This window comes from Oryzias latipes, chromosome 19, assembly GCF_053564925.1.
Source record: "Oryzias latipes strain Hd-rR chromosome 19, Olatipes_Hd-rR_3.1".
Taxonomy (NCBI): Eukaryota; Metazoa; Chordata; class Actinopteri; order Beloniformes; family Adrianichthyidae; genus Oryzias; species Oryzias latipes.
In genome coordinates this window covers 24,042,541-24,065,733 of record NC_136255.1, presented here as the reverse complement: position 1 = coordinate 24,065,733, position 23,193 = coordinate 24,042,541, and the positions used below count along the sequence as shown (strand labels likewise).

At 39.1% G+C, this 23,193-nt stretch overlaps 3 protein-coding genes and 1 long non-coding RNA gene across 7 annotated transcripts; 2 read left to right on the top strand and 2 right to left on the bottom strand.

Moving 5' to 3' along the window:
- Positions 1–739: 739 nt before the first annotated feature.
- On the bottom strand, positions 740–6,061 carry rsph10b (radial spoke head 10 homolog B). 2 transcript variants are annotated; one of them, XM_011487888.4, is made up of 17 exons: positions 5,826–6,061; positions 5,634–5,709; positions 5,436–5,504; positions 5,153–5,326; positions 4,991–5,076; positions 4,794–4,914; positions 4,517–4,693; positions 4,259–4,361; positions 4,050–4,126; positions 3,792–3,981; positions 3,606–3,711; positions 3,309–3,388; positions 1,781–1,929; positions 1,472–1,579; positions 1,215–1,394; positions 1,074–1,143; positions 740–967 (listed from the first exon to the last, which is right to left on the bottom strand). In XM_011487888.4, exons 1-17 carry the CDS (start codon positions 5,924–5,926, stop codon positions 792–794), a joined length of 2,043 nt encoding a protein of 680 aa, XP_011486190.3. In that variant the 5' UTR covers positions 5,927–6,061; the 3' UTR covers positions 740–791. The 2 variants fall into 2 exon arrangements, with proteins under 2 accessions (XP_011486190.3, XP_078793208.1); XM_078937082.1 differs by lacking the exon at positions 5,153–5,326 and having other exon boundaries at positions 5,826–6,060.
- On the top strand, positions 5,642–11,834 carry LOC144987752 (uncharacterized). Its single transcript, XR_013651412.1, has 3 exons — positions 5,642–5,738; positions 7,610–7,690; positions 11,697–11,834. It is a non-coding gene; the product is annotated as an uncharacterized LOC144987752 (long non-coding RNA).
- On the bottom strand, positions 6,918–14,006 carry pms2 (PMS1 homolog 2, mismatch repair system component). 2 transcript variants are annotated; one of them, XR_002292455.3, is made up of 15 exons: positions 13,867–14,006; positions 13,290–13,432; positions 12,109–12,195; positions 11,918–12,020; positions 11,659–11,842; positions 10,394–10,561; positions 10,210–10,307; positions 10,037–10,136; positions 9,881–9,965; positions 9,656–9,799; positions 8,807–9,584; positions 8,565–8,732; positions 8,386–8,486; positions 8,146–8,310; positions 6,918–7,262 (listed from the first exon to the last, which is right to left on the bottom strand). XR_002292455.3 is itself a non-coding variant. In XM_004080215.5 (15 exons), exons 1-15 carry the CDS (start codon positions 13,878–13,880, stop codon positions 7,119–7,121), a joined length of 2,487 nt encoding a protein of 828 aa, XP_004080263.1. In that variant the 5' UTR covers positions 13,881–14,006; the 3' UTR covers positions 6,918–7,118. The 2 variants fall into 2 exon arrangements, 1 of the variants encoding a protein (XP_004080263.1); XM_004080215.5 differs by having other exon boundaries at positions 8,146–8,315.
- Positions 14,007–14,468: 462 nt separating this feature from the next.
- eif2ak1 (eukaryotic translation initiation factor 2-alpha kinase 1) lies at positions 14,469–23,007 on the top strand. 2 transcript variants are annotated; one of them, XM_011487891.4, is made up of 16 exons: positions 14,469–14,833; positions 16,646–16,864; positions 16,955–17,122; positions 17,214–17,350; positions 18,256–18,299; positions 18,372–18,471; positions 18,545–18,625; positions 18,701–18,794; positions 20,360–20,399; positions 20,481–20,847; positions 20,922–21,030; positions 21,119–21,225; positions 21,908–22,022; positions 22,107–22,186; positions 22,270–22,503; positions 22,663–23,007. In XM_011487891.4, exons 2-16 carry the CDS (start codon positions 16,810–16,812, stop codon positions 22,786–22,788), a joined length of 1,857 nt encoding a protein of 618 aa, XP_011486193.1. In that variant the 5' UTR covers positions 14,469–14,833; positions 16,646–16,809; the 3' UTR covers positions 22,789–23,007. The 2 variants fall into 2 exon arrangements, with proteins under 2 accessions (XP_011486193.1, XP_004080203.1); XM_004080155.5 differs by lacking the exon at positions 16,646–16,864 and having other exon boundaries at positions 14,650–14,833.
- Positions 23,008–23,193: the final 186 nt, after the last annotated feature.

Sequence of the window (23,193 nt, the reverse complement as noted above, 5' to 3'; positions counted from 1 at the left end):
TCCCCGTGTATGCGTGGGTTTTCTCCGGGGTCTCCGGCTTCCTCCCACCGTCCAAAAACATGCTTCATAGGTTAATTGGTTAATCTAAATTTTCCCTAGGTGTGAGAGTGAATGGGTGTGTGATTGTGGACATTCTACCCTGTGACAGACTGGCAAACTGTCCAGGGCATCGCCTGCCTTTGCCCACAAGTGGCCAGGATAGGCTCCGTGACCCCAAAAGGGAAAAACAGAATAGAAAATGAAAAAAAAAATTTAATAACCCTGAAGATGGTACGAGCAGCAAGCTTTCATTTTTAATTTGCAGGCAGATTTACGTGAAGCAGTTTGTCTTGCACGGTGTGGAGTGGTTAGCCTATTGCCTCACAGCATGAGGCCCTGGTTCAAGTCCCGACTGGTGGACGTGAAACAGAACACCAACGGCAGACCTTTCTCTGTGGAGTTTACATGTTCTCCCCGTGGTCTGTGGGTTTTCTCCGGCTTCCTCACATGGTCCAAAGACATGCCTCGTAGGTTAATTGGTTACTCTCTAAATTGTGCCTAGGTGTGGGTGTGATTTGTGGCCCTGCTGCCACCCACAGGATAGAATCCTGCAGTCCCGTGACCCCAAAAGGGACTAAATGGGTTTAGAAAATGAATGAGTTCATCTAGTCACCTACCTGGAAAACAGAGGAAAGGTTTGGTTTCTCTACTGGTGAAAATATCTTGAGCTTTATTTCAGGATCTATTCACTGTAAGTTGATACATTTTAAGAATTGTTTTTATTTTTCATCAGGCCTGTTGGAGTCCTGTTGTTACTCCTCGTGTCTCTCAGTCTTCTTTTTCTCGTTGGCGAGCTTATTTTTGGTTTTACTGGTAACTGACAGGTAATGGTTAAACGCCGGAAAGAAAAAGTGGTTAAAAAAGCGATGAAGCGTCTCAAATTTGTGTTGACTGGTCTGCAGGATGAGCCCGTCCTCTTCTGTGGCTTCTAGAAAGAAAACGTGTTAGAAATGCAAAAGCTCTTTCATAAGCGAGCTGAAAGCCACAAACTTGAAGACGTTCGATTGGAAGAGTTTGTACAAAATGACTCAAACCTGTTTGCTGGAGCGTCTCATCTTCTGAGTTAATCAGCTGACTCCTCACAAACTGAGTGGAATCTTCCATCTTAAACGACAGGCGATTTGTTATGAGAGATGTGCCGCCATGATCAACATTCATGTTCCTGAGGGTCTGACCGTTTGGGAATGCTTGCTGTCAGTCTGCGCGTCTGTCTGGAGGGCGTCTGACTCCGACTGTTCGCTCCTGGCCCGTCTCTCAGACGAGAAACGCCCCCGGCTCTCCTCCAGCATATCCGAAACTGGGCATTTGACTTGAGCACAGCCCAACAGAACCTCAAAAAACTCCAGGAATGTGACCTGAAACAGAGATGAAGCACGATTGAGGAGGCGCTGAACATTTGTGCGCGAGACGCTCAGCTTCAGTGAGGGCAGACCTCCAGATCCACACAGGACGTCAGGTTTTCCGGGTCTCCTTGGTAACCGGCAGTGATCATTTCCCACAATTTCCCTGTGGTCAGATGATGGTCCAAAAAATTAAGATCCTGTCAAGAATTAAGCAGAAAAATTGTATTTATTTTGCCTGATTTCTTTTTTTAAAGCATCTAGTAACTACTTTATTCTCTGACATCATAAAGGAAGATAGATCAACAAGAACAATATTGATTTCCAGTCATTCTGGGCCAGACGGCCTGTTTTTTATGGTGAAGACGAGGAACTGAGAGCCACAAGCGTCTGACTTGCACCTTGAACATCCACAGCAGCTGTCGGCAGGTCATGGTCTTGTCTTCTCCGTGGGCTGTGTTCACCCTGCAGAAGACTTGGAAGACCTCCCAGCATTCCTTCACATACGTCACAGCTGCTGCTGCGAAGTCCGGCTCTCTGAACAGGAAACCTGCAGAGAGAGATCATCAGAGGATACAGATCAGTTTGTACAATGAACGCTGACGATTTCCTTTAACATTTGGACACATTTGATCACATTTTTATAAAAACTATCCCCGGCAACAACAGCCATCTTTGTGTGTCTAAATGCTAAACTCATGCAGTCTTTTGATTTTTCTATAAAAATGTCAATTTTTTGTTTGAGTTGTTAAAATCAAACTTTATTTTTCAAAGCACTTTTCACAAGTTTGCAAAAGACAGTGTTACAGAAGAAGAATGTTTTATAGACAAAGAACAAGACCTTCATGTGAAAAAATAAGTTTAAAAATTCAGAGCATGTCCTCAACTTCCATGCCCCTCTCTTTTATGAAACATAGAATGACGTAAATTGATTGGTTGATTAACTGAACGATCGATTTTTATTTGTATTTTTTTTAAATCACGAATAGAAAGCGATAAAGTGGTCAAAAAAGAAGTGAGTAGATGAAAAATCGTATCTATTCCAGTCATTCCAGGGCCCAGAGATTACATGTTTACATGTCAAATATTCAATAATTTTCACATAAATACAAAAGGATTAAAAGAAAAAAGCATCAGGGTACAAAATCAAGGCTTCTCATTTTTGTAATGTATACATTTCTAACTTTTTTTTTCTTATTGTGTAAAATGTTGACTCATTTTGAGACTTTCCTCCATGTTATTTACCACACAGACAGAGAAAATCACACGTTTTTGGGTTGTCCTCACACAAGGTTGTCATTTTTCTTCTAAGTAACTATTTTCTGTCTGTAAATTATTATTTTTTTTAGCTTTATAAATTATACCAAATTTTATTTTATTATTTCTGCAACATTTACTTATTTTGATCTATAGAAAAAAAAATGCAGGTGTGTTCATAATGTCCCAATTATTCCTCATGACTCGTTTTTGTACCTTGTATAGTAAATATAGGCTGGTTTTGTATCACACGGTTTTGGAATTATATTATTACATTTATAAATGTTAATTACATTATATTTAGATGGTATAGTAGTTTAGAAAATATTTAACCTTAATGTACGCTTTGGTATTTTTAGCAACATTTTTAACTTGGGTTTTCCTATTTAACTTATGGTCAGTAACCTTGGACTTTCTAGTCCTTTTATCTGTGTCCTTAACCACCAATTCCATCTTTGTGTTTCTATCACCAAAAACTATCAATGTTGTTTAATAAGAACTTGTTTTTATTAAACCATAGTTTCAGTTTTGATGATAACAAGCGCTTTTATGTTCTCTCCTGCACTGAAAACATTGTTGCAAAATCCAGACTGCAAAAATCTCATGTTTTGTTTCAACAATAATGCTTTATAGGAATTTTGATGTGTTTCCCAGTTCGTCTGCACTCTTTACCTTTTACTTTGGTGGCATTTGGAAGGATGTCATCAGTCACCAGTTTGGAAAAGCAGGAAGCCAACAGGTTCCTTTGTGACCTGAACACAATGCAGAAATCCTAAAATAAAGATGCTACAAGCAAAGTTAAAATGAAAAAACAGAAATTTTTTGATTCAAGTCACTTAATATTCTCTTCCCACCTGTTTAAGAAATCTAGAGATTTTCTTTAGATGAGATCTTACTAGCATGATTTAAAGTTTGGTCATTTCAGAAATGTCTCTCTGGTATTTATTTATCAGATGGATGAGGCCTTACTTCATGTCTTTACTGTGGATGTGGAAGGCGATGATTATCAGGGAGCTGAGGAGCTCGTGAAAGAGCATAGATGTGAACGGAGAATGAATCTCTGGACCGGTGTTCCCTAAAAATACGAATTAAAGCAGATTTATTTAATGGATCGATGAAAGAGAACAGTGAGGATCAAATGTCGGCATTTCTCACCTGGAATTAACCGGTTAATCTGGGTCAAAGTGATGCCCCGGTGATGGATGCTGCAGTCTTTTAAGAGGCACCAGAACTGCAGGCGGGAGAGCAGGAAGGTGTTGTGGGGGCAGTCGGAATGGCCGAGTCTGCTGTAGAAACTATAGATGGACCTGAGCTGAGAGTCCCTCTGCAGCACCACAAACTCCACCTGTCATAGACACGAGTTACAAACTGAAAAGACTCTCAGGTTGATATGTTTCTCGGCCGGTCGCTGACCTGTTTGCACTCGGTGTCCTGCTTTCTCTGTGGAATTTTCCTCAGAAGACATTCAATGTTCAGAATGCGGTCAGGACCTGCAAGAGAGTTAAGATCCAATGCACTAAGATGCAATAAAAACAGCAAACGGATATCATAAAACACTTTGTTAGAGCCGTCTTAGTGGCGTGGTGTTGCCTGAAGCCAGGCAGGAACTCAAATTGATTTACCAGAAAGAGAAGGAGATCGGATTCCACTCAAGTCAGGTGTCATCATCTTGTCATCCTTGAACTCCCCTTTGAAGATGTGTCCATTCTTGGAGGTTAATTTGCCCTACTAGGCACAAAGTCACACTCTCAGATTCGAATTAGCCCAAGAGAGATGCAAAACTTTCTTCTAACAGAAGTTCATTCCCTCGGCATAAATTCTTGAACACTAAAAGTCCCACATACATAAAGAAATATATCAAAAAAGTAATGTTTATACACCTGCCCATGCTTTTTATTGTTTTTCCACTCTCCTTCGTAGATTGCACCCCCAGCATAATAGAAGACTCCATGTCCGTGTCTCTGTCCGTGAAGGAAATCCCCATGGTACTGGTTGTTCTGGAAATACTGGAGCCCACCTTCTCGTTTCTGGATCCACACATGTGTACCTTTACCATGCTTGTGTAATGGAAAGAACAACAACCCGTTTTGCTGCATTTATGTCGACATCAAAAGTTCTCACAACGGCAGAAGATAACTGGTGGGAGATCTATCTCACCTGAAGTCCTTCACACCATCTCCCAACATACTGCTGTCCCAGTTTGAGCCACTTCATGGTCCCCTCACCGTGTCTGACGTTGCATTTCCACTCACCGGAGTACGTGTTCCCGGATACATAGCTGATTAGAAACACGTCCAAAATGTTTGACATTTCTTTACTGCTCAACTGAAAAACTTTGTGTTTTTTAAACCAACCATCTCTCTCCTCTTCCCTCTCGGTTGTTCATCACCCAGTCTCCCTTGTACCAAGAGGTCTTGCTTTCATTATAATACACCGTCCCCTGTAGCACAGATATATTCAAAAAAAATAAAGAAAAGAAAACTTAAGGTAATGACAGAATTAGAAGGGTATTATACCTCCCCATGCCTCTTGCCCCGACTCCACTCCCCAGTGTAAGACACCCCAGTTTTGGCACATATATGGGTTCCAAATCCATGTCGGACCCCATCGACGACGCCTCCTGAATAGGTGCTGCCATCTGGCCAGGTGAATTTACCCCGGCCTGTTGGGATATTCCTCACAAATTCACCCTAACGGAGGAAAAACTTACATTACTGTTAACTAGGATTGATCCGAATTCAAACCTGCAAGTTGTTCTGTTATAAAACACACATTTCTGATGAGTAGTTAGTAGAATACCTCATAGGTCAGTCCATTTAGATGAGTGAAGATTCCCCATCCATCCATGAGTCCTTTGGAAAACATTCCCTCATTATATATAAAAAAAAAAAAATAAAAGAGAGAGAGAGAGAAAACAACAAAGATTTTTTCAACTATTAATTGAAGACTTTAATTGAAGAGTTCAAACGTTTTTGATTTGCGTTAGAACAGCTGTACTTTGTGCACGTGACCTCCTTCAAAATAAACTTCACGCTGTCCGCTGAACTCGTCTTCACAGGATTCCTCCCTGACTCTGTCAGACAAATATGACATCGTTTAAAGGTTTGAAAATGTTTGACGCGTTTAGCAAAAAAAAGGGTATTGGCGGAAAGTAAATTAGAACATAAAAAAAAAAAACAATTCAATTACCTCTTTATATTTAAAAGTACGACAATCAGTTCAGGATCTTCGTTCCACTTTGCTTTGTCCTCTAAATTTAAACTTTGATTTCTTCTCTCAAACGTCCCCATTCTCTTCGTTTTTTGTTTTCCTTTTTTGTAATTAATTTACTCAGACGTATCTCTGTCTATAGTTAAACGTCTGTCATTTATTGAGGCATACGACGAAAACAAGCCCGACCGTTTCTTAGCAACCAAAAAGGACATCAGGGTAGATCTACGGAAGCCCAAATCAGACAAACATAAGAGACAAGGAAAAGCGGGTTTAAAGAAAGTGTATTTTGGCCAAAGGTAGTCTGTTTAAGTGCACTATAATAATACTTAGTCTATACTAAAAGTGAGGGAGTATACTTGAAGTTTACTTTCAAATACTATATACTGTAAACTAAAAATATTTTAATTTACTCAGAAGAAGGATTGAGTTAGTTTACCTTACTTCAAGTATACTACTTTTTGTTAAGGGATCTGCCTTTTCTGTTTTGGGTATTTAAAAAAAATGAAAGCAGCAACAGGCTAATATTCAGATTTTTGTAAGCAAAAATATGAATGCCAAATAAAAACATTAGCCGCCGTGACACATATAAAAAGGAAGGAAAAGTTTGAAATAAAAACTCTGGAGTGTCACAGTCATTTTTACATATTATAAATACTTTGCTTGCAATGCCATCATTTTATTAGTTGTAATAATCATCTAAAGAAAGCCAAATAATGTGGGAAAATATTGAAGAGTATGGGTCAAATAAAGATCCCCAGTATTTGTTTTAAATAATACAATTTTTCTTAATGTATTTAGTTTTCAGATTTCACATACAGTACAGACCAAAAGAAAGAAAAGACACACCTTCCCATTCATTTGAATGCCAAGGTGTGTGCAAACTTTTGGTTTGTACTGTATCTTTCTTTAAATATGTTTAGGTGTAATATGAATGTAGTTTTTGTTTTTTAATTACTCTGAAAACAAACCAAAAACATTAAATGTTTTCAAAGTGCTATGAAACGTTTACTAGTTCATTTTTTCTGATCAGCATTGATACAGTTTGCATATTGTAGTGTAAAAATACAATTTTTGCACATTTTTATATACTATATTTATTCAAAAAGAAAATTAAAAAATAGATTTTTAACAAAGATTTGCACAAAATACAAAATTATAAAAAGACACAACAAGTAGGTTAGCGTTTTAAACACATAAACTTGGGTTGAGCCGCATTCCGGTGAGCCGGTGCGAGACGAAATTCCCTAAAACGGGTTGTCTTTTACAGCATCAGTCCTGTGAGATGATGTCCAGGTTGGCGAGGTGTCTCATGGTTGGACGGCCATGTGGACAGTTCCACGGATGCTCGATCTCCCCCATGTGAACCACCAGTTTCTTCATCTCGCTCACACTGAGAGCGGTGCCAATCATAACCTGGACACCAAGAAGAAGGAAAAATAAAACAAAATTAAAGCTGTGTGCAGCGTTGTATGGCCCACACTCAGTTCATAAAAAATTCCCTCTTTTTGCAAGGAGTAAATTTCTGCTGGTTTTATCTCCATAGCAACCATTTCATTTTTTGGTCAACCCAAAAGGTCTATGTGACATTTTGAAGTAGTTTCAATTTACTTGACAACTGAGATTTTTTGTCAACCACACCCACATTCCTGATTTGTTCATATTGTGTGTTACATTGTTTTGTTCAGCTTGAGCCATCAATTCATTTTTACAACATTCTGGCAAAAAAAAATCTACAAACTTTGCTATCAACTTTTTTCCAGAGTAGCTTCCCGGTGATGCTCGAGGAGTTAGGAGACGACAGATCAAAACTCTCCCAGAGGGAGAGTTCACATTAGTAGAAGGTGAGAGAAATTTCATAAAGATCTCTTGAACACAGTGATGATGGAAAATGTGATAATCTCCTAATTTTACCTTTTGCCACAAAATGGTTGTGTCCATCCCATAATAATTTCAAAACTTCCTTTTTTTTAAATTTTGAAATATTTCATTTGAGTCCCATAACAGATTTTTGGCCCCGTTCTTTTTTTTTTGAAGGTTTCTGTGATGTCATCTTTTTTTTTTTAATGGGGGTCGTTAATAACATCGATTTTCACCGGTTACAAGGTGCAAATTTTGGTGATTTTTTTGAGTATGTGGCAGTGGTGAAATGTTTGCTCAAAGGCACAGTAAGAAAGAAGATGCGAAAAACAATCTGGTCTTTGGGACAGAATGAACACAGGAATGATAAAAATCAATCAATGCACAAACATACCACAGGTATGACGATGCTCACACTAAAATGCAAACACAGACTTACAGACTTGCGACAGGCTCTGGAAGCAAACATCTGCCTGACCCTGGACGGGCGGCACATGACTCCCGGGCTGTCGCTCAGCATGAAGATCAGCTCCTCGATGTCAGCGGGACCAAACGTCCAGTTTTTACTGGTCGGCAGCGACACCAGCCTCACCCTCTCCATGACCTGAGCTGTCGTCACAGCGGAACGATAAGAGATTTGTGGCGGCAAACAGAAATGCTCCACTTCACGTGAACGCACCGTCCTCGTCGATGAGAAACTCAAAGCCGTTCTTCCGGAAAACCTCGATGTTCTCCATGAGCACGTTCTCGCTGATGGCGGTGAGGTGAAGCTTCTGAGGGCTTCAAATAAAGAAAGAAATTAGAGATGGCGTTTTTTTCTCAGAACACCTCACGTCATATTCAGGCTTAGATTCCTACGCGATGAGCTTCTGGCCTTGCAGCAGAGTGTGCTGCTGCAGCATCTCAAAGTTGTACTTCTCGTCTGTGGCGTGCTGGTCGATAATGAAGATGTCAGAATTCAGCTTGGTGATGATGAAGCCCAGGTTGAACTGGCCGATGATCTTCATTTCTTTGAACATATCTTTGCTTTAAAAAAAAAAAAAAGACCTTTTAAATACACACATTTTCTGGTTGCAATGATTCCCACTCAGAAATCCCACCTGATCTCCTTTCTGAGTTCCTCCTCTGCACTTTGGTTCTCTCCAGGGTTGATTTTGGCTCTGAAGCGCCGGTACTGCAGCCCGTCGCTTTTCCTCCGCTGCTCCTGCAGCAGCTTCAGATTTCCCATAAGCTCTTGTAAAGAAAACTGCAGAGGCGCCGTCGTTTTCTGCAGACACACCGGTGTATCCGCTGTGGCAGACGACTCTTCAGTGGAGCTTAAAAAACTGTCCGATTTCCGTTCTGCTGCGAAGTCTGGTTCCTCTCTCCTGGCTTTTTTAGCCTCTGGACTCACTGGTCTGTCTTGATTTGATGAACAGGCTCCCATCTGTTCATCTGGTTCTCCAGGACAAGATACAAACTCTGTCACAGCGCTGCTATCTTCAGCTGCTTTATTCTCAGAACTCGGAAAATTTGCTATAAAGTCACAGGAACTGTCCCCGTCAGAATCTGCATCAGTGCAGGACATCCTTCCGGGTCGACGATCTTCTAAGACCTGGCTTCCCACCGCTTCTAGCTTCTCCGTTCGATTCTTTGAAGGAGGCCTCCGAATCGGACCGGAAGCGGGTTTTCCAGCGTCCTTGAAGAAACAGCGCAGGGTTTTCTGGGTCGGACCGCTGTCAGGATCCTTGCTGGACCTTTTCTCAAAACTGCTGCTGCTGGAAAAGGCGGCTTTGAGAGCAGCCAGGTTCATGGACGACCCCGGGAAGGGACTCGATGGTTCCACGGACTCTCTGTTCTCAGACGAACAGACTTGTCCGGATGTAGAAGACGTGGACTCTAAACAAGACAAACATCTCAATTAAATATTCCAGAGGGCCTAACAGACGCGCGCTAAGATGGAGCCTTACTGGGAAAAGGCAGATTCAGACTGATCTTGTTGACTCCAGCTTCATACATGTTGATTAGAGAAGTCTTAAGAGTCGCCAGCAAGACTTTCTCCTCCTGAAGAAAGATCTGGCGTTTGTCTGGAGTTACATTCACATCCACACACTCTGTAAACACACAACATCCAAGTAAAAAAACCAACAAAAATCTGAAATAAACGTTCATTCCATCCCAGGAAATCTCCTTACCTGAGGCAACAGCGATGTTTAAGGCAACAAATGGATACTGATGTCGGTTATACGAGTGATAAACTTCATTCACAACTTTAGTGATCTGGAAGATTAGAAGAACCAAAGTCAAAAGGAAGTAAAGAAAACCTTTCGTTTGGAAGCATCTGGCCTTACTTTCAGGGGGTCACATGGGCGGTTGTTGATGAAAAAGAACTGCCTGTCTGTGGCGCTCCTTCCAACGCCGTGGTCACTGCGAGAAATGAAGCCGGCGATGCTGCAGAAAGGCTTCGGGCGTAAGCGAATGCATCAGACCTACTGTCGAGGTAAACAAAGACGGCGGCGCTCACCTGAAGAGCTGCTCAGGGAGCTCTGCCTCCTTCAGCCCGTACTCTTCAAGGACGTTTTCTGAAGGAGACGTTTGTTGAAAAGGAAGAAGACTCTGGAGCTGCAGGACACCAAAAAGTGAAATGCAATTAAGAAAAACTCTTTTTTTTTTTTAAATAACACAAATCAAGACAACAGTTCTTCAACCTGCTTTGGTCCAAATATGGCGCCGATGTTTTCCCGCATACTTTGGCTCCCGCTGGTGCTGAGGACCGTGACGCGTTTTCCCCGCCCACTTTGATTGGAACAAGTGAGGCGCACACCTGCAGAGATGATGCAGTACGCCTGCAGGACATGGATCATCTTAGCATACTCCTGAAAAGCAAAGAATCCGACATTAAGATAACAATTTTAACATCAAAATGAACTTTTTCTCTTTACAAAATCAGGAATAACGGATATTAAAACTAAAAACTCAAGCATCTAAAGTGCAAAAGAAGTTTACACATGTGTGATCGCGATAGGAGTGAGGAAAAACTGAGCCCACGATGGCAGCAAGATTAATTAGACTTAACTGGCAACTTCTACATACATCTGAAAGGAGGTTTTTTAACATGCTCTTGTGGCATTTTTCTGATGACATAAGCTAAAAATCTGACTATCGTTGTGAACCAGGAGCAGACAATAAAATACCGTTTTAACTATATCTTTTTTGTTATGCTGGACGGGCAACAAGCTCCCTGCTCTGCTCCATTCTGATGCATCCACAAATAGATCCTTGAACGTCTTTGTTTTCCTCGTCTGAGCTGGAATCTGGAATCTAAACTGTACGACTGGATAGCTCCGATATTGCTCGCCATTTTTGCTGCACCGCTAATGTGAGGCTGGGGCTGTAAGGTAGCAGGTGAGCAGATAAAGGGTGTGTCCAAATTGGAGGGCAGCGTTCTTCCTGGGCTGCATTTGTAGGCTGCTGTCCAAATTCAGCGACTCCCTCAAATGCGGCCAACGAATACGGCCTTCTATTTCCAGATTTCAAGGATTGATACTTCTATGCTGTTCATATCCCATGATGCATTGCGGCCGAACCAAGAAATGTTCTGTCAAAAATGAAGCGGGACCCAGAGTTGGAAATATTGACACCTTTTTTTTATAATTACACCTCCAAGATAAAAAATTTTGAGCTCCATGCCTGGTTCACCACTGCTCTCTGTTTGGGAGTCATGGTTGCTAGGCGACAGGACATTCGCCGATGTAACGGCTGGAAATATCTAAAGGCTAGATTTGTCCAAATTCACTGCCATTAACAATGCCGCCCGGGGAAGGCAGCGGCCATTGAAGGATGCAGCCCTCGAATTTGGACACACCGTTAGAGAGCTTGATCTATGGGTAATGGGAAGGGGGGCCGGAGTTACCGCTCACAACTCAGAGATGAAATTCTAATGAACTACTGCAGACATTTTTAACCAACTGACTTTCTTGATGTTGCGCTGGAACTCCTTGTGTCGAACAGGCAGAGTGTGGAAGAGCTGCTGCAGGGCGACCGTGGTGCCCTGCTGCCGAGGATGAGGAGACTTCTGCACAAGCTGGCCTTTGTGGTCGAACACCAGCTTGGTGCCAACCTGGCTGGACTCGTGGCAGGTGATCACACTGAGGTCGCTGCAAGAGGAAGAGGTTTAGCAGACGAGTGAACAAAAAACCTCCCGTTGTTTGGATCTGCAGTGCCAGGCTTACCTCAGCGCACACAAAGAGCTGAGGGCTTCCCCCCTGAAGCCAAACGTTTCCACGTGGATCAAGTCGGAGAAATCCCTCAGCTTTGATGTGTGATGCTTCAACGCTGGGGAACAAGAAGATCGGATGTTTGAATCTAATTTGACTGTACATAAATACACACATAAGCAATATTAAAAAAAAACCTGACTCACTCAGCCCTTCAAAGTTAGCTTCCTTCACTCCTTTGCCGTTATCGGACACTTCAATTTGTTCAACTCCACAATCCCGTAGCTTGATGTCTGAAGCACACAAAAAAAGAAAGGAAATTAGCTTTAGAACTAAACAAACTGAATCAGATCCCACTACTTTGTTCTAACTCTACTTATAGCTGGGTTCTGTAACCTTTAACCCTAAAAAAGCCATTTGGGCCAGCTTCTTACTGACCAGCGAGAGCTACATTTCACTGCTTAGAAAAAGAAAAAGAAAAACACTTTATGTTTTTATGATCATTAAAATATTTTTTTAATGTCATGTAGCATTTTAAAGCTTTGCAATAAATGAGTTTAAAAATTTTCTTTATATAACAATTTTAACTTATTTTACTTTTGACAGCAGAAATTCAAGTTCCTTTCAAAATAAAACGCACCCTGTGTTTTATAAATCCACCTTTTCCGACTTGAAAACTTGACTTCTTTGGCCTATTTCACAAGTGTATATTTTACTGCTGTTTTTTCTTTTATCCATAAAATTTTTTTTTTAGATTTTAGTACAGCAATGAAAATTAGATTTTTTGTGCTTGGGTTCCAAGAAAACCACCATACAAATACATTTGGTATTTAATATTCATATTATTAAATAAGATTTTCTTGATGCAGCAAATTTGTTTGGATAAAAAATATAAGAACGCCAGGTCAAACATGGACTTTTCTAACATTATGACTTTGTGCGCCTTGATCCTTTTTCTCTTTTTACTATCAAATATAAACACCACAACATCCAACTTTTAAAAATGTATAGTCTAATGACAAACCCCTCTGACTAACCCTTTACCAATTTCATTGTACAATGGACAATGACAATAAAAGCAAATCTAATCTAATTTCTACCATCTTTGTGCTTGGCTATTTGACATGTTTAAAAATCGAAATGACAAAACTTTATTAAATGAAATAACTTAACCACAAATTAAAAAAAAAATCAAATTGTTAACATCTTTTTCTTCAAAGCCCCAATTTGGTTCCAGACCCTCAGATCCTTGCCTAAAAAGCAACTTTCTTTTTGCATTAAAGGTGCAACAGATATAAAGCTGCACCTAAGAACATCTAAACTGTAAAAATACAAAGCTATTTTGTCAAATAAATCACGACAACGCTTTTATTGGAACTTTGATTACCAATATTTGTGGCTCCTGCATCCACGCTGTTCTCCACCAGCTCTTTGACAGCTGTGGCTAAACTGAGCACCACCTGACCCGAGCAGATCTGATGCACTGAGTGCTTGTCTATGGCTTTGATGGCTCCAGCAGGTTCAGAGCAGCTAAAAAGAAAACAACATCAGTAAATGCTAAAAATGCAGATGGAAATATAGTATGAACAAAGCAACATTTAGTAGGAAAAGAGACATTTTACTTTAGAGGGGGATTTATTATCAAATTTAAAGATAGCAAAATGGAAACAAATAAAAATAATATAATTTTAGACATCCAAAAAGTAAAAGAATACAATAATTATCAGTTAGATTTAAACAATTATTAGATTCCCTCCTATTCGTATATAATATGTACTTTCTTGTAATGTGGATTTGGCATTTGCATGTGTTTTTACTTTGCATGTACGAAAATGATCGGAAGTGGATGCTATGTGCAGGAGTCTGCAGGTATTTAGATGGAAATGATTACGTCACACATATTCAAACTTGTACATGTTTATGATACAAATACAGAGATATAGGCACGAAGGTAGCTAGCTTACCAAGAGTCCGACATCTTCAAACGGGTACCTTTCTTATGAAATCGATACTTTATTGTTGTTAAAAGGTGATACAGATTATTAAGTAAACGCCATGGTCAAATGTGACTTTTTGTTGTCGTTGCATTCATTCAGTCTAAACTTCTAGGCGTGTAAACATAAAAATGAAGCAGTCCCGCGCGGCGATTGAGAAGTTGTTCGTGAGGTATATTCTTGCGCGAGAATGCGCATGCTTCTACAAAAATAAACATAAATAAAAATAATTTTAAAAATTACAAGGTGAAAACGGACTAAAGTATAAAAAAATTAATTGATTTCAAATAAATTTTTAGGCTTTTCTTTAAAAAATGTAGCATTTCATCATCGAAGCCAGCGGAAGTCAGTGAATTAGGGCGCGTCTTCATTTGTATTACTTTGGTAAAAATATTAACAAGCTGTATTTGTATCTGATGATTACAAAAAAATAAGTTAAATAAATAAATTCGAACAAATTAAAGTCTATTTATTTTTATTTTTATCTTGGCTGTTGGGGTTTTCTTTTTTGCGTGTCGTTGATATGTGAACCCCTAAAAATTGGGCACTGTGTGACGGTCCCTACATTTCTCGAAACATGGCCGACCGTTGGAGTCGAAGCATTGGATGTAATTTGGTGCAAATTTCATTTTACTAATTTCCTCGAACTGTATTTAAAACGATTTTTTATTCGTAGCATGACAGGCGTCGCAGCCATGGGGTAGCACATGTGTAAGTGTCCGACGTTTGACGGACAGACTGTTTCGATCCTGCCAAGTCGGTTATTTTATTCGAAAAATGTTCGGTTCGCCGTCCAACCACGGAGTCGGTCGCTCGGAGGAATGTTCTGGCAGCAGCCGCAACCTGTTGGTTCACCGCAGTTCATTAAGGAGGCGGGAGGTGGAAAGTAGCCTGTTAAGTTTATCAAGCGAAGAGGACGAAGAGGTTCAGTTTGATAGTAAGTGTTTCTCCTTATATGAAGTTTTATGTCGATTCGTTTGTGTCAAACAGCTGTTACTTCAGCTCATTTACCATGAACGAGATTCGCCAATTCCCGCGAGAGAATGAAGAAGATAAAGATAGCTGGGAGTTTACGAAGTGAAATGGAAACAAACTGTGCTGCTCCGTCTCTTATTTCGCCGTTTTACCAGCAGTGTAATGCAATTCTTTTACTCCATTTCGGCTATCTAGAAAATGATACACTATTTTTTGACATTTGGCTTTTTTTTGCCCTATTGGGACGCTCTCTGACTCTGTTTTGAAGGTGGAACCTCCTCCATTGCATCTCAAACTTTTATTTTGAAAGAATGTATTTCAAAATAATGTATTTAAAAGTGTTTATTTTAGGATTTATATTTTTTTATTCAATTGGTAGCTATCCATATGGTAAAGCAACAACAATAAAATGTTACTTAAAAAAGAAAAAAAACGAATTGACTGCACATTTTATTAATATAGCTAAACAAAATATTAGTTTCTTGCAATTCCAACCAGTTCTGCCCATAAAATTGACATATTTATTTTATATAAATATTTTATAATTTTTATTTTGTGTTCTGATATAAATTTGTGATGGTAACCTTTTAAATATATATATGATGTGATTTAACTGCAATCTATTTTAAAGAGTTTTGAGGTAAACTTGCACAATCTTGATTAAAAACATTGTGAAGAAACTGTAAAAAGATTGTATTTAAAATCAAATATGTTGAAAAGATTGTGACTGTATAGATTAAGTAATTTTGCGCCTCTAAAGTAACCCTTTCTTTTTTTTGCCGTTAGTCTAAAAAATCATTATAATAATTTTAATGATTCTTTTTTTATAGTATTAGATTTTGTTTTTCAAAAATGTATACATTTTTTATTTGTTTCTCACTTCTTGGAGGTAAAAGAACCCTCAACATTTACTTTTTATTCCAACTCCTTTATTTGTGACTAAGTACCTATGGAGGCTCATTTGGAGTCTGTTTACACACACTTACATAACCTACCCTCAAAACAGTTAATACCAGGACCCTAAACGCATCATGTCAACTTTATTGTTGCAGGAAAACTTTGCTGTCACCTCACAAATCCTGCTTCATAATTTTAACATCTTTTTAACTTCTATTTTTGTGTTCTTTTGGCCTTTTTTTTAAATATAACTAATCAATTGAGGGTTTTTTTAAATCTTAAAATAAACAATCAAAATGAATTAAAAAAATGTGATATATCTTTTCATGCAGTTCTTCTCTTGGTGTCCAGTGCACAACTTGTGAAATTCTTATAAAGTTAAATGCATAAAAATCTTTCAAACCTTTATTTAAAACCAAATACATTTCAGAATGAATCAGTTTTCGCTTAACTAGGGATAAACTGGACTAAGATGAACTTTTGTCAATGAAATAATTTTTTACACGGAAAACAAACAGAAAAAACAAATTTTGCTTTAAATAAAAATTACTTTAAAGGATAATCAAAGGCTCTGACGTATAGATATCAGTTTTGTTAAATAAAGATAGATTTATTATCAAGTATAAATAAACATATTTATTTTTTTAACTTCGAGACTTATTTCACAGATTCTGGTCATATTTGGTATTCTTCCAGCTCCTTTGTTATGTTTTTGATAACTTTTTAACTTTTTTTAGTCATGCCAGCCATTTGCAATAGAATTCCTCCTAAAGTTCTGAAGTCACGACTCTGGAAACATCCTGAATTTTGCGGATATGAGAGTGAAAAGCGAGAAACTCCCTGTTTTTTTGTTTTGTTTTTTGCACATCCGTCAAAGTTCTGGTGAAGGTGCAGAGGGGCTGGTCTCCACTGGACACGGAAGATAACAGTGACTAATGTGCACACCCTCATGTGCATCAACAAGATGAGCTCATTTGATGTCCTAAAGTGGAGGGGCATCGTGAGGGTAGTACTGCAGCAGAGGGCTTTTTATGCCAAAAAATGGACCTGGAAAATAAAAGTATTATTGAACTTTTAGCAAAAGTTATAGAAGAAGGTAAGCCTCAAGCTGTGTTTGCTGGAAAAAAGGGATTTTTTTCAGTATTATCATCTGCTTATTGACTTCTTGTTTTGTGTACGTGCTCAGCCTCAGACACAGATTGTAACGGCGAGCTGCTGATGGCTGGAAGGCATTACCCGTCCATCCAGGAGTTCGCCTCGGCCATCCCCAACCACCTCCTCCTGGGCTCCCTGCTGGAACACCTGTGCTGCGTCTACGAGAGCAACCCGGCGCGCTCCCGCATGCTGTTCAAAGGTAACGCATCCAGACGTGGGGCGCTCTTCGCTCTGACCACATTTGGATCCAGATGGACCTGTTTTTTTATTTGTTTCTTTCGGTTTTGCAGTCATTGGCCAGCGTTTAGCCGCCATGAACCTCCTCTCGCCGTTGGCGGTGAGCGACGAGTTCAGCACCATCAGGCTCCAGCACAACCGTGCCTTCGCTGAGCTGCTGAACGCTGCCAGCTCCTCGCTGTATCCGCAGGTAACTCCTCGGCTGTCGAGATCTAAGCCTAAGTGACGGAAAGAATCAACTATAAGGACCTTTCAAATGTCTCAAATTTAATGAAACTAAAATAAGGCCTTATATATGATATCCTAAGGTCCTGTCATAAGGTCGTTAATCGTTTAACCTTAGCTAGCTGATTGGATCATGTCACCGGTGTGGGAAAATGGGAAAGTGCCCATTTATAGAGAAAGGACTTGAAAATGGCGACTACTGATGGCGACTACAAAATTCAAACGAAGCAAACTGCACTCTTCGCCTATCAAAGTGGCACTAAGGGGATCAAGGTGATTGAATTGTATGTGTGGAGCAAGAAACCGCCGTTTCACTTTCATTGTACATTTTAAATGTTCCTAAAATGTAGGGCTGCACGATATGAGCAAAACTTGCGATGTGCGATATTAGTGATCAATATTGCGATAACGATATAATTTGCGGTATATAAACAAATAGGTAAGCAACCCAAAACATCATTACCATCTCATTGCATCAGTTTAAAAAATGATACTCCAAATGACCCTTGTTGACATAGGAGGCAAACATCTAACATAAAAGGGCTCATCTGATTGGTCAACTTCGGAAAGGGTCCATCCAATTGGTCAAATGCATAAATGGATTTATTTGATTCGTTAAATGCTTCAAGCTGCCATAGGATTGTATTAGCACATTTAAGGTAACCATTTATTGCGATTTTTGCTGACTTTATGGATATTGCACTGCTTGATATTGCGATAACGATAAATTTGCGGTATATTGTGCAGGCCTACTAAAATGTCTTATAAAGATCTTAAATGGAAGTTCTGTGAATCTGCAGACCCCTTGGATCCATAATGCTTCTGCTTTGTGGCATATTTTGTTCATGTGACGTTTGTTTTGTCATGCAGGGCCAGCAAATTCTCAGTTCAAACACAAATAATCCTTCTGTAAGGTAATGTTACCCTAATGTCATATTTATGAAAACATCAAAAGGTTTTATATAACATGCATCTGCCGTCTGCAGACCAAAGGAGGGACTGTTTCTAGGACAGACATCCAGGTACCTCAGCGAGTTTGAAGAAATCTGCAGACTTGGGAAAGGATCTTACGGGAATGTTTTTAAGGTATTTACTTTTCTCCGAGCATTTATATTTTGTTGAGAAACAAATGGATGTCAGTATATTTGTTTTTGTGTAGGTTAGAAATAAGCTAGACGCACAGTTTTACGCGGTGAAGAAGATTCTCATCAAAAAAGTCTCAAAGGAAGACTGCATGAAGGTGAGCTGTGGATTTGTTCAGCTGCTCCAGAGACACATCAGCGACGCACAATAACAGCTCATTTCACCGTCTTAGGTTCTGCGAGAGGTGAAAGTGTTGTCCAGCCTGCATCACGTAAACGTTGTGGGTTACCACACGGCGTGGATGGAGCACGTTCAGCCGGCTCCAGGTGAGTGTTTGCTTCTGAGCTGAAGCGGCGATGCGATCGAACAGTAGTGAAGAGCTTTGCGATCTGCAGATCAGATGCTCCTAGTGGTTCCCAGGACTCGACTTGTGACTAAGGGTGACAGAGCCTTTTCAGTGGCTGTCCCCAAACTCTGGAACTGTCTCCCTGTGTCTGTGAGATCTGCCAGGTCCTTAAATGATTTTAAATCTTTGCTAAAAACTCATCTTTTTTTATTGGCTTTTAACACCAGAATAGATGACAATTAGGCCAGCTCTATTAGTGTTTTTATTAACATTTATTTTACTGTTACTGTTATATTTTATTATTTTTACTTGTAATTGTATCTTATCCTACCTGTGCAGCACTTTGGATCTCTAGTGGATGTTAAAATGCTTTACAAATAAAGTTTTGATGGATAATGATTGATAAACTAGTACATTCAGAGGAGGGATGACACGAGCGGCGCCAACAGAAGGCACGGAAATGACATCACCATAACCTCTGTTACCTAATTCCGTCATCCTCCGGTAGACCCACATTAAAGTAAAGAAGAGAAATAAGAAAAAAAACTCTATTTGAAAATACAAAGTAGCAGCTGTTATTAAAAAAGAAACGCACATTAATTTCTGCTTTGGTAAAAATGTTAGGTTTATAGTTTTTTAATTCAAGTTTCAAATGTACAATTTTCTTTTTCCAAATTTTCAATAGTTATTTTCAATTTATATATTTTCAATATTATATACAATATTATTTTTCAAGTGTTCCTATTTTAAAATAAAATTCAATATTTGCTTCATATGGAGCTCCTAAAGAAACAGAAGTAAAACAAATAGTTCTAGTATCAGGTCTGCACCAGTTAGTTCCTGGTGCACATGAGAAATCAGTACACATTATTCTTTTTACTTCTACGTCACTTTATAGGGGCTCTGTATATCTTTAAAAATGTTTTTTTTGTAATGCAGTTTTACCTGAAAGTTTAAAAAAAAAGTTTTTTAAATTTCTTTTAAAAAATCATATTTACTTCTACTTTATAAGATTTTTTTTTAAATGTCCTTTTTTAATTTCACTATTTCTTTCAAGTTTAAAGTATATTTATTAATTTTTCCTTTTTTAAAGCAAATTACAATATTTAAAGATGTATGTATTTCTATATTTCTTATTGTACTTTTTATAAAATCAATATTTGCTTCGAGTTTAAAATATTTTTTTTTCAAATTTCCCCTTTTTTAAAATATTTTCTTCAAGTTTAACTTTTTAATTTTCCCCTTTTTAAGTAGGAAAATTCAAATTTTCCTAAAGTTTACACAACGTACTTTCCAGTTTAAAACTATTTTCAATTTTTTAAATTTACAATCTGGTTTTGGATTCTCTTTACGCTGATCTTGATTTGACTCCAAACTCACAACAATTTCAATATAGAAATACTCACAAATGTAATTTTGACCTTAATTTCTTTTTCTATATGTCCTCCATCATCAGAAAAATGCCACAAGAACATGTTAAATCCAACAAATTTTTTTTATTGAAGTGGGTCTTTAAGCTTCCCGTGTCCAACATTTCTGTTGCAGATTCCAGTCTACCTGCTCTCGAATCTGCAGAACAGGACAGGTCAGTTAATCATTGCTGACATTTTCCGTTGACTCTGTTTGCGTTAGTGCTGCGTGGGAATAAATGTGTTCTTGTTCACAGCTCTGACGACAGCCAGGATCACAGCAGCTCCAGCTCCTCCATAGTCTTTCAAAGCCTCAGTCAGCCTCTAGCCGATCCCGAAGGACTCTCCTTAGAGACGCAGCCGGCGGGGGCTCTGGTCTCAACCCAAGAGGGACACGTCGTCTGTCCCAAGACGCTGCGCCGCATCCCTGAGAACTACATCCCCTGTGTGTTCCTGGGACAGGGAAGGGCCGTGAACGGCTCCAAATGTCCCGCCATGGGGTTTGACAGCTCAGCACTGCAGGAGCCGAGCAACAGGAACAGCCCCGAACTCAACAACAACCCCTGCATGGATAAGGAGTGTCGACAACAGATGGACAGACGCCAAAGGAAGACAAATAAAGAGGTGGGTTCTCCTAATTTAGCCCCCGCCGAGTGCAAAAGGACTGATGGAAGGCTTCATCTGAGGTTTCTGCGCAGGTGCAGTTCCACCTGATGCTTTATATTCAGATGCAGCTATGCGATCGTTCCTTGAAGGACTGGATTTCCGAGAGGAACTCTTGGTCCAAAGAAGAAGACATTTCAAGAGGTTCTGGTTTCTCCCAATCAGCTGATACTTACTCATGAAGCTTATGTTCATATTTTCCAATGACATTAATATTGTGCTGTATTTTCAGGTCACTATGACTGTGTTGATGCTGAACACACACTCAGCTTGTTGAGGCACGTCCTTGAAGGAGTGGAGTACATCCACGCCAAAGGAATCATGCACAGAGACCTCAAGGTACCGTAGTTACTGATCAGCACACATTTAGGTTTATGAATGTTTTTAATGGAAGACTCCTAGAATGGAGCTAAAGGGTTCAAATAAATAAATCCCTCTTACCAGAAGATGAAATCTGGCTCCCTTTGCTCCGTTTATCTATTATAACTCTCTTTGTAACACATTCACATCTCCAGATCTGTGTGCTGTTTAAAAAAAAGACTATTCAGCATTTTTTCTTTGCTTTTCTAAGGCAGATCAGATGTACAGTCATCATCATCATCCATGTTTTTGCTTTTGTCCTAAGAGTACTGATTTAAAATCCATCATTTTTTTTTTGTTAAATAAGAATTAATATCCAGTGGTCCCTCGATATTTGTCTGTTCATCTTTCACAGTTTCAGTGTTTTTGAGGGAATCTGCGTCCTGATTGGCTATTGTCAATCAATCTCTTCGTTGTACAAAATTGTTCCGCGTAGAAAATCTGCATAAATCTTTGATTCTATAATGCTGGACTTGTTTTTTTTTTTTTGTGAAGATTTGAAATGGTGAATTACAGTACAATGTTGAACTGTAACCAAGCAGGATTTCCCTCCTTTATCTGTCCTTTTTTTTAAAATTTATTTAATACAAATTATGTTTTACTTTTTACATATAAATAATGACTTGTTCTGTTTTTATTTATATTTTTTTTATTCTTAAAGCCAAGGAACATTTTTCTTCAAGGCCCAGACTGCCACGTTCGAATCGGGGACTTCGGTTTGGCCTGTAGAGACATTTTAGTGGACGGCTATAAGAGATCCAACTCTTCTGGCAGTGGTAAACCCACAGCACATGACGTGTCTGAAAACGACCACTAGGTGGCGATATTTACTTTGAAGTGAAATCTCGTGTGTTTTGCAGATTCCATTCATACTTCAGGAGTTGGGACATTTGTGTACGCTTCCCCAGAGCAACTAAAAGGATCTCATTATGATTCAAAAGTAAGTCTTTCGTTAGTTGAACAACTCTTGATTTGTTTGTTGTTGTTTTTTTCTTAACGACTGTGCTTTATTTGCTCCTCCAGTCAGATATGTACAGTATTGGAGTTATAGCTCTGGAGCTCTTCCAGCCTTTTGGAACAGAGATGGAGCGTGTCCGGACTCTAGGAGACCTGAGGGAAGGGAAGGTTCCTGACTCGTTCCATCAGAGGTGGCCGGTTCTGTCAAAATATATCAAAAATCTGACGAGTAAAGAGCCCAGCGTTCGTCTCACGGCCACCCAACTCCTTCAGAGTGAACTCTTCAGCAGTAAAGACATGGTATTTTTGGATGAATCTGCTTTAAATACCTTTCCAAATGTAATATATCGATGTAGGATGGATAAAAAAAATATCTGCTTCGTCATTGTTCCGCCTAATAGTGATTTATTAATTCCTAGTCCCTATAAATTGTGATTTAAAACCTTTTTCTTCCTGTAGGTAATTCACGGTTTGCAGAGAAGAGTCGAGGAGCAGAGAGAGGAGATCATGCAGCTGAGGCTGCAGATAAGCCGGCTTCAGAGTTCACGAGTCACTGTGACGTTTTCTGAACTGGACAAGACCTGAGCCTTTAAGGTTTCAAAGACTGTCACCATTCGACTTGATCCGAGCTGCATGTGTGGATGTTTTTAAGTCTTGTATGCGGAAATGGAGTTTAATTATTTCTTTCTTTTCAGCTGTTAAATAAAACCAGTTTTGGATACATTTGGTGGGATTGAAGAAAGACAATGAAAATATGTAAAAATGCATATTTATTAAAAGAAAATCGACTTTTTTGCAGTCAAATGTTGCATCTAAAGTGCTTTATATCTAAAAAAAAACGTGGATAGATGCAGCCTATAAATGTTCAGATTTTGTTTTTTTGGGGGATGTGTGTTTTACTCTCTTGAGGGTGAAGCTATTCTGCCTATAATTAATGATTTGAAATGATGTAGTATAGATTTTGGGTTAAACGTTCACCCAGAGGTCACA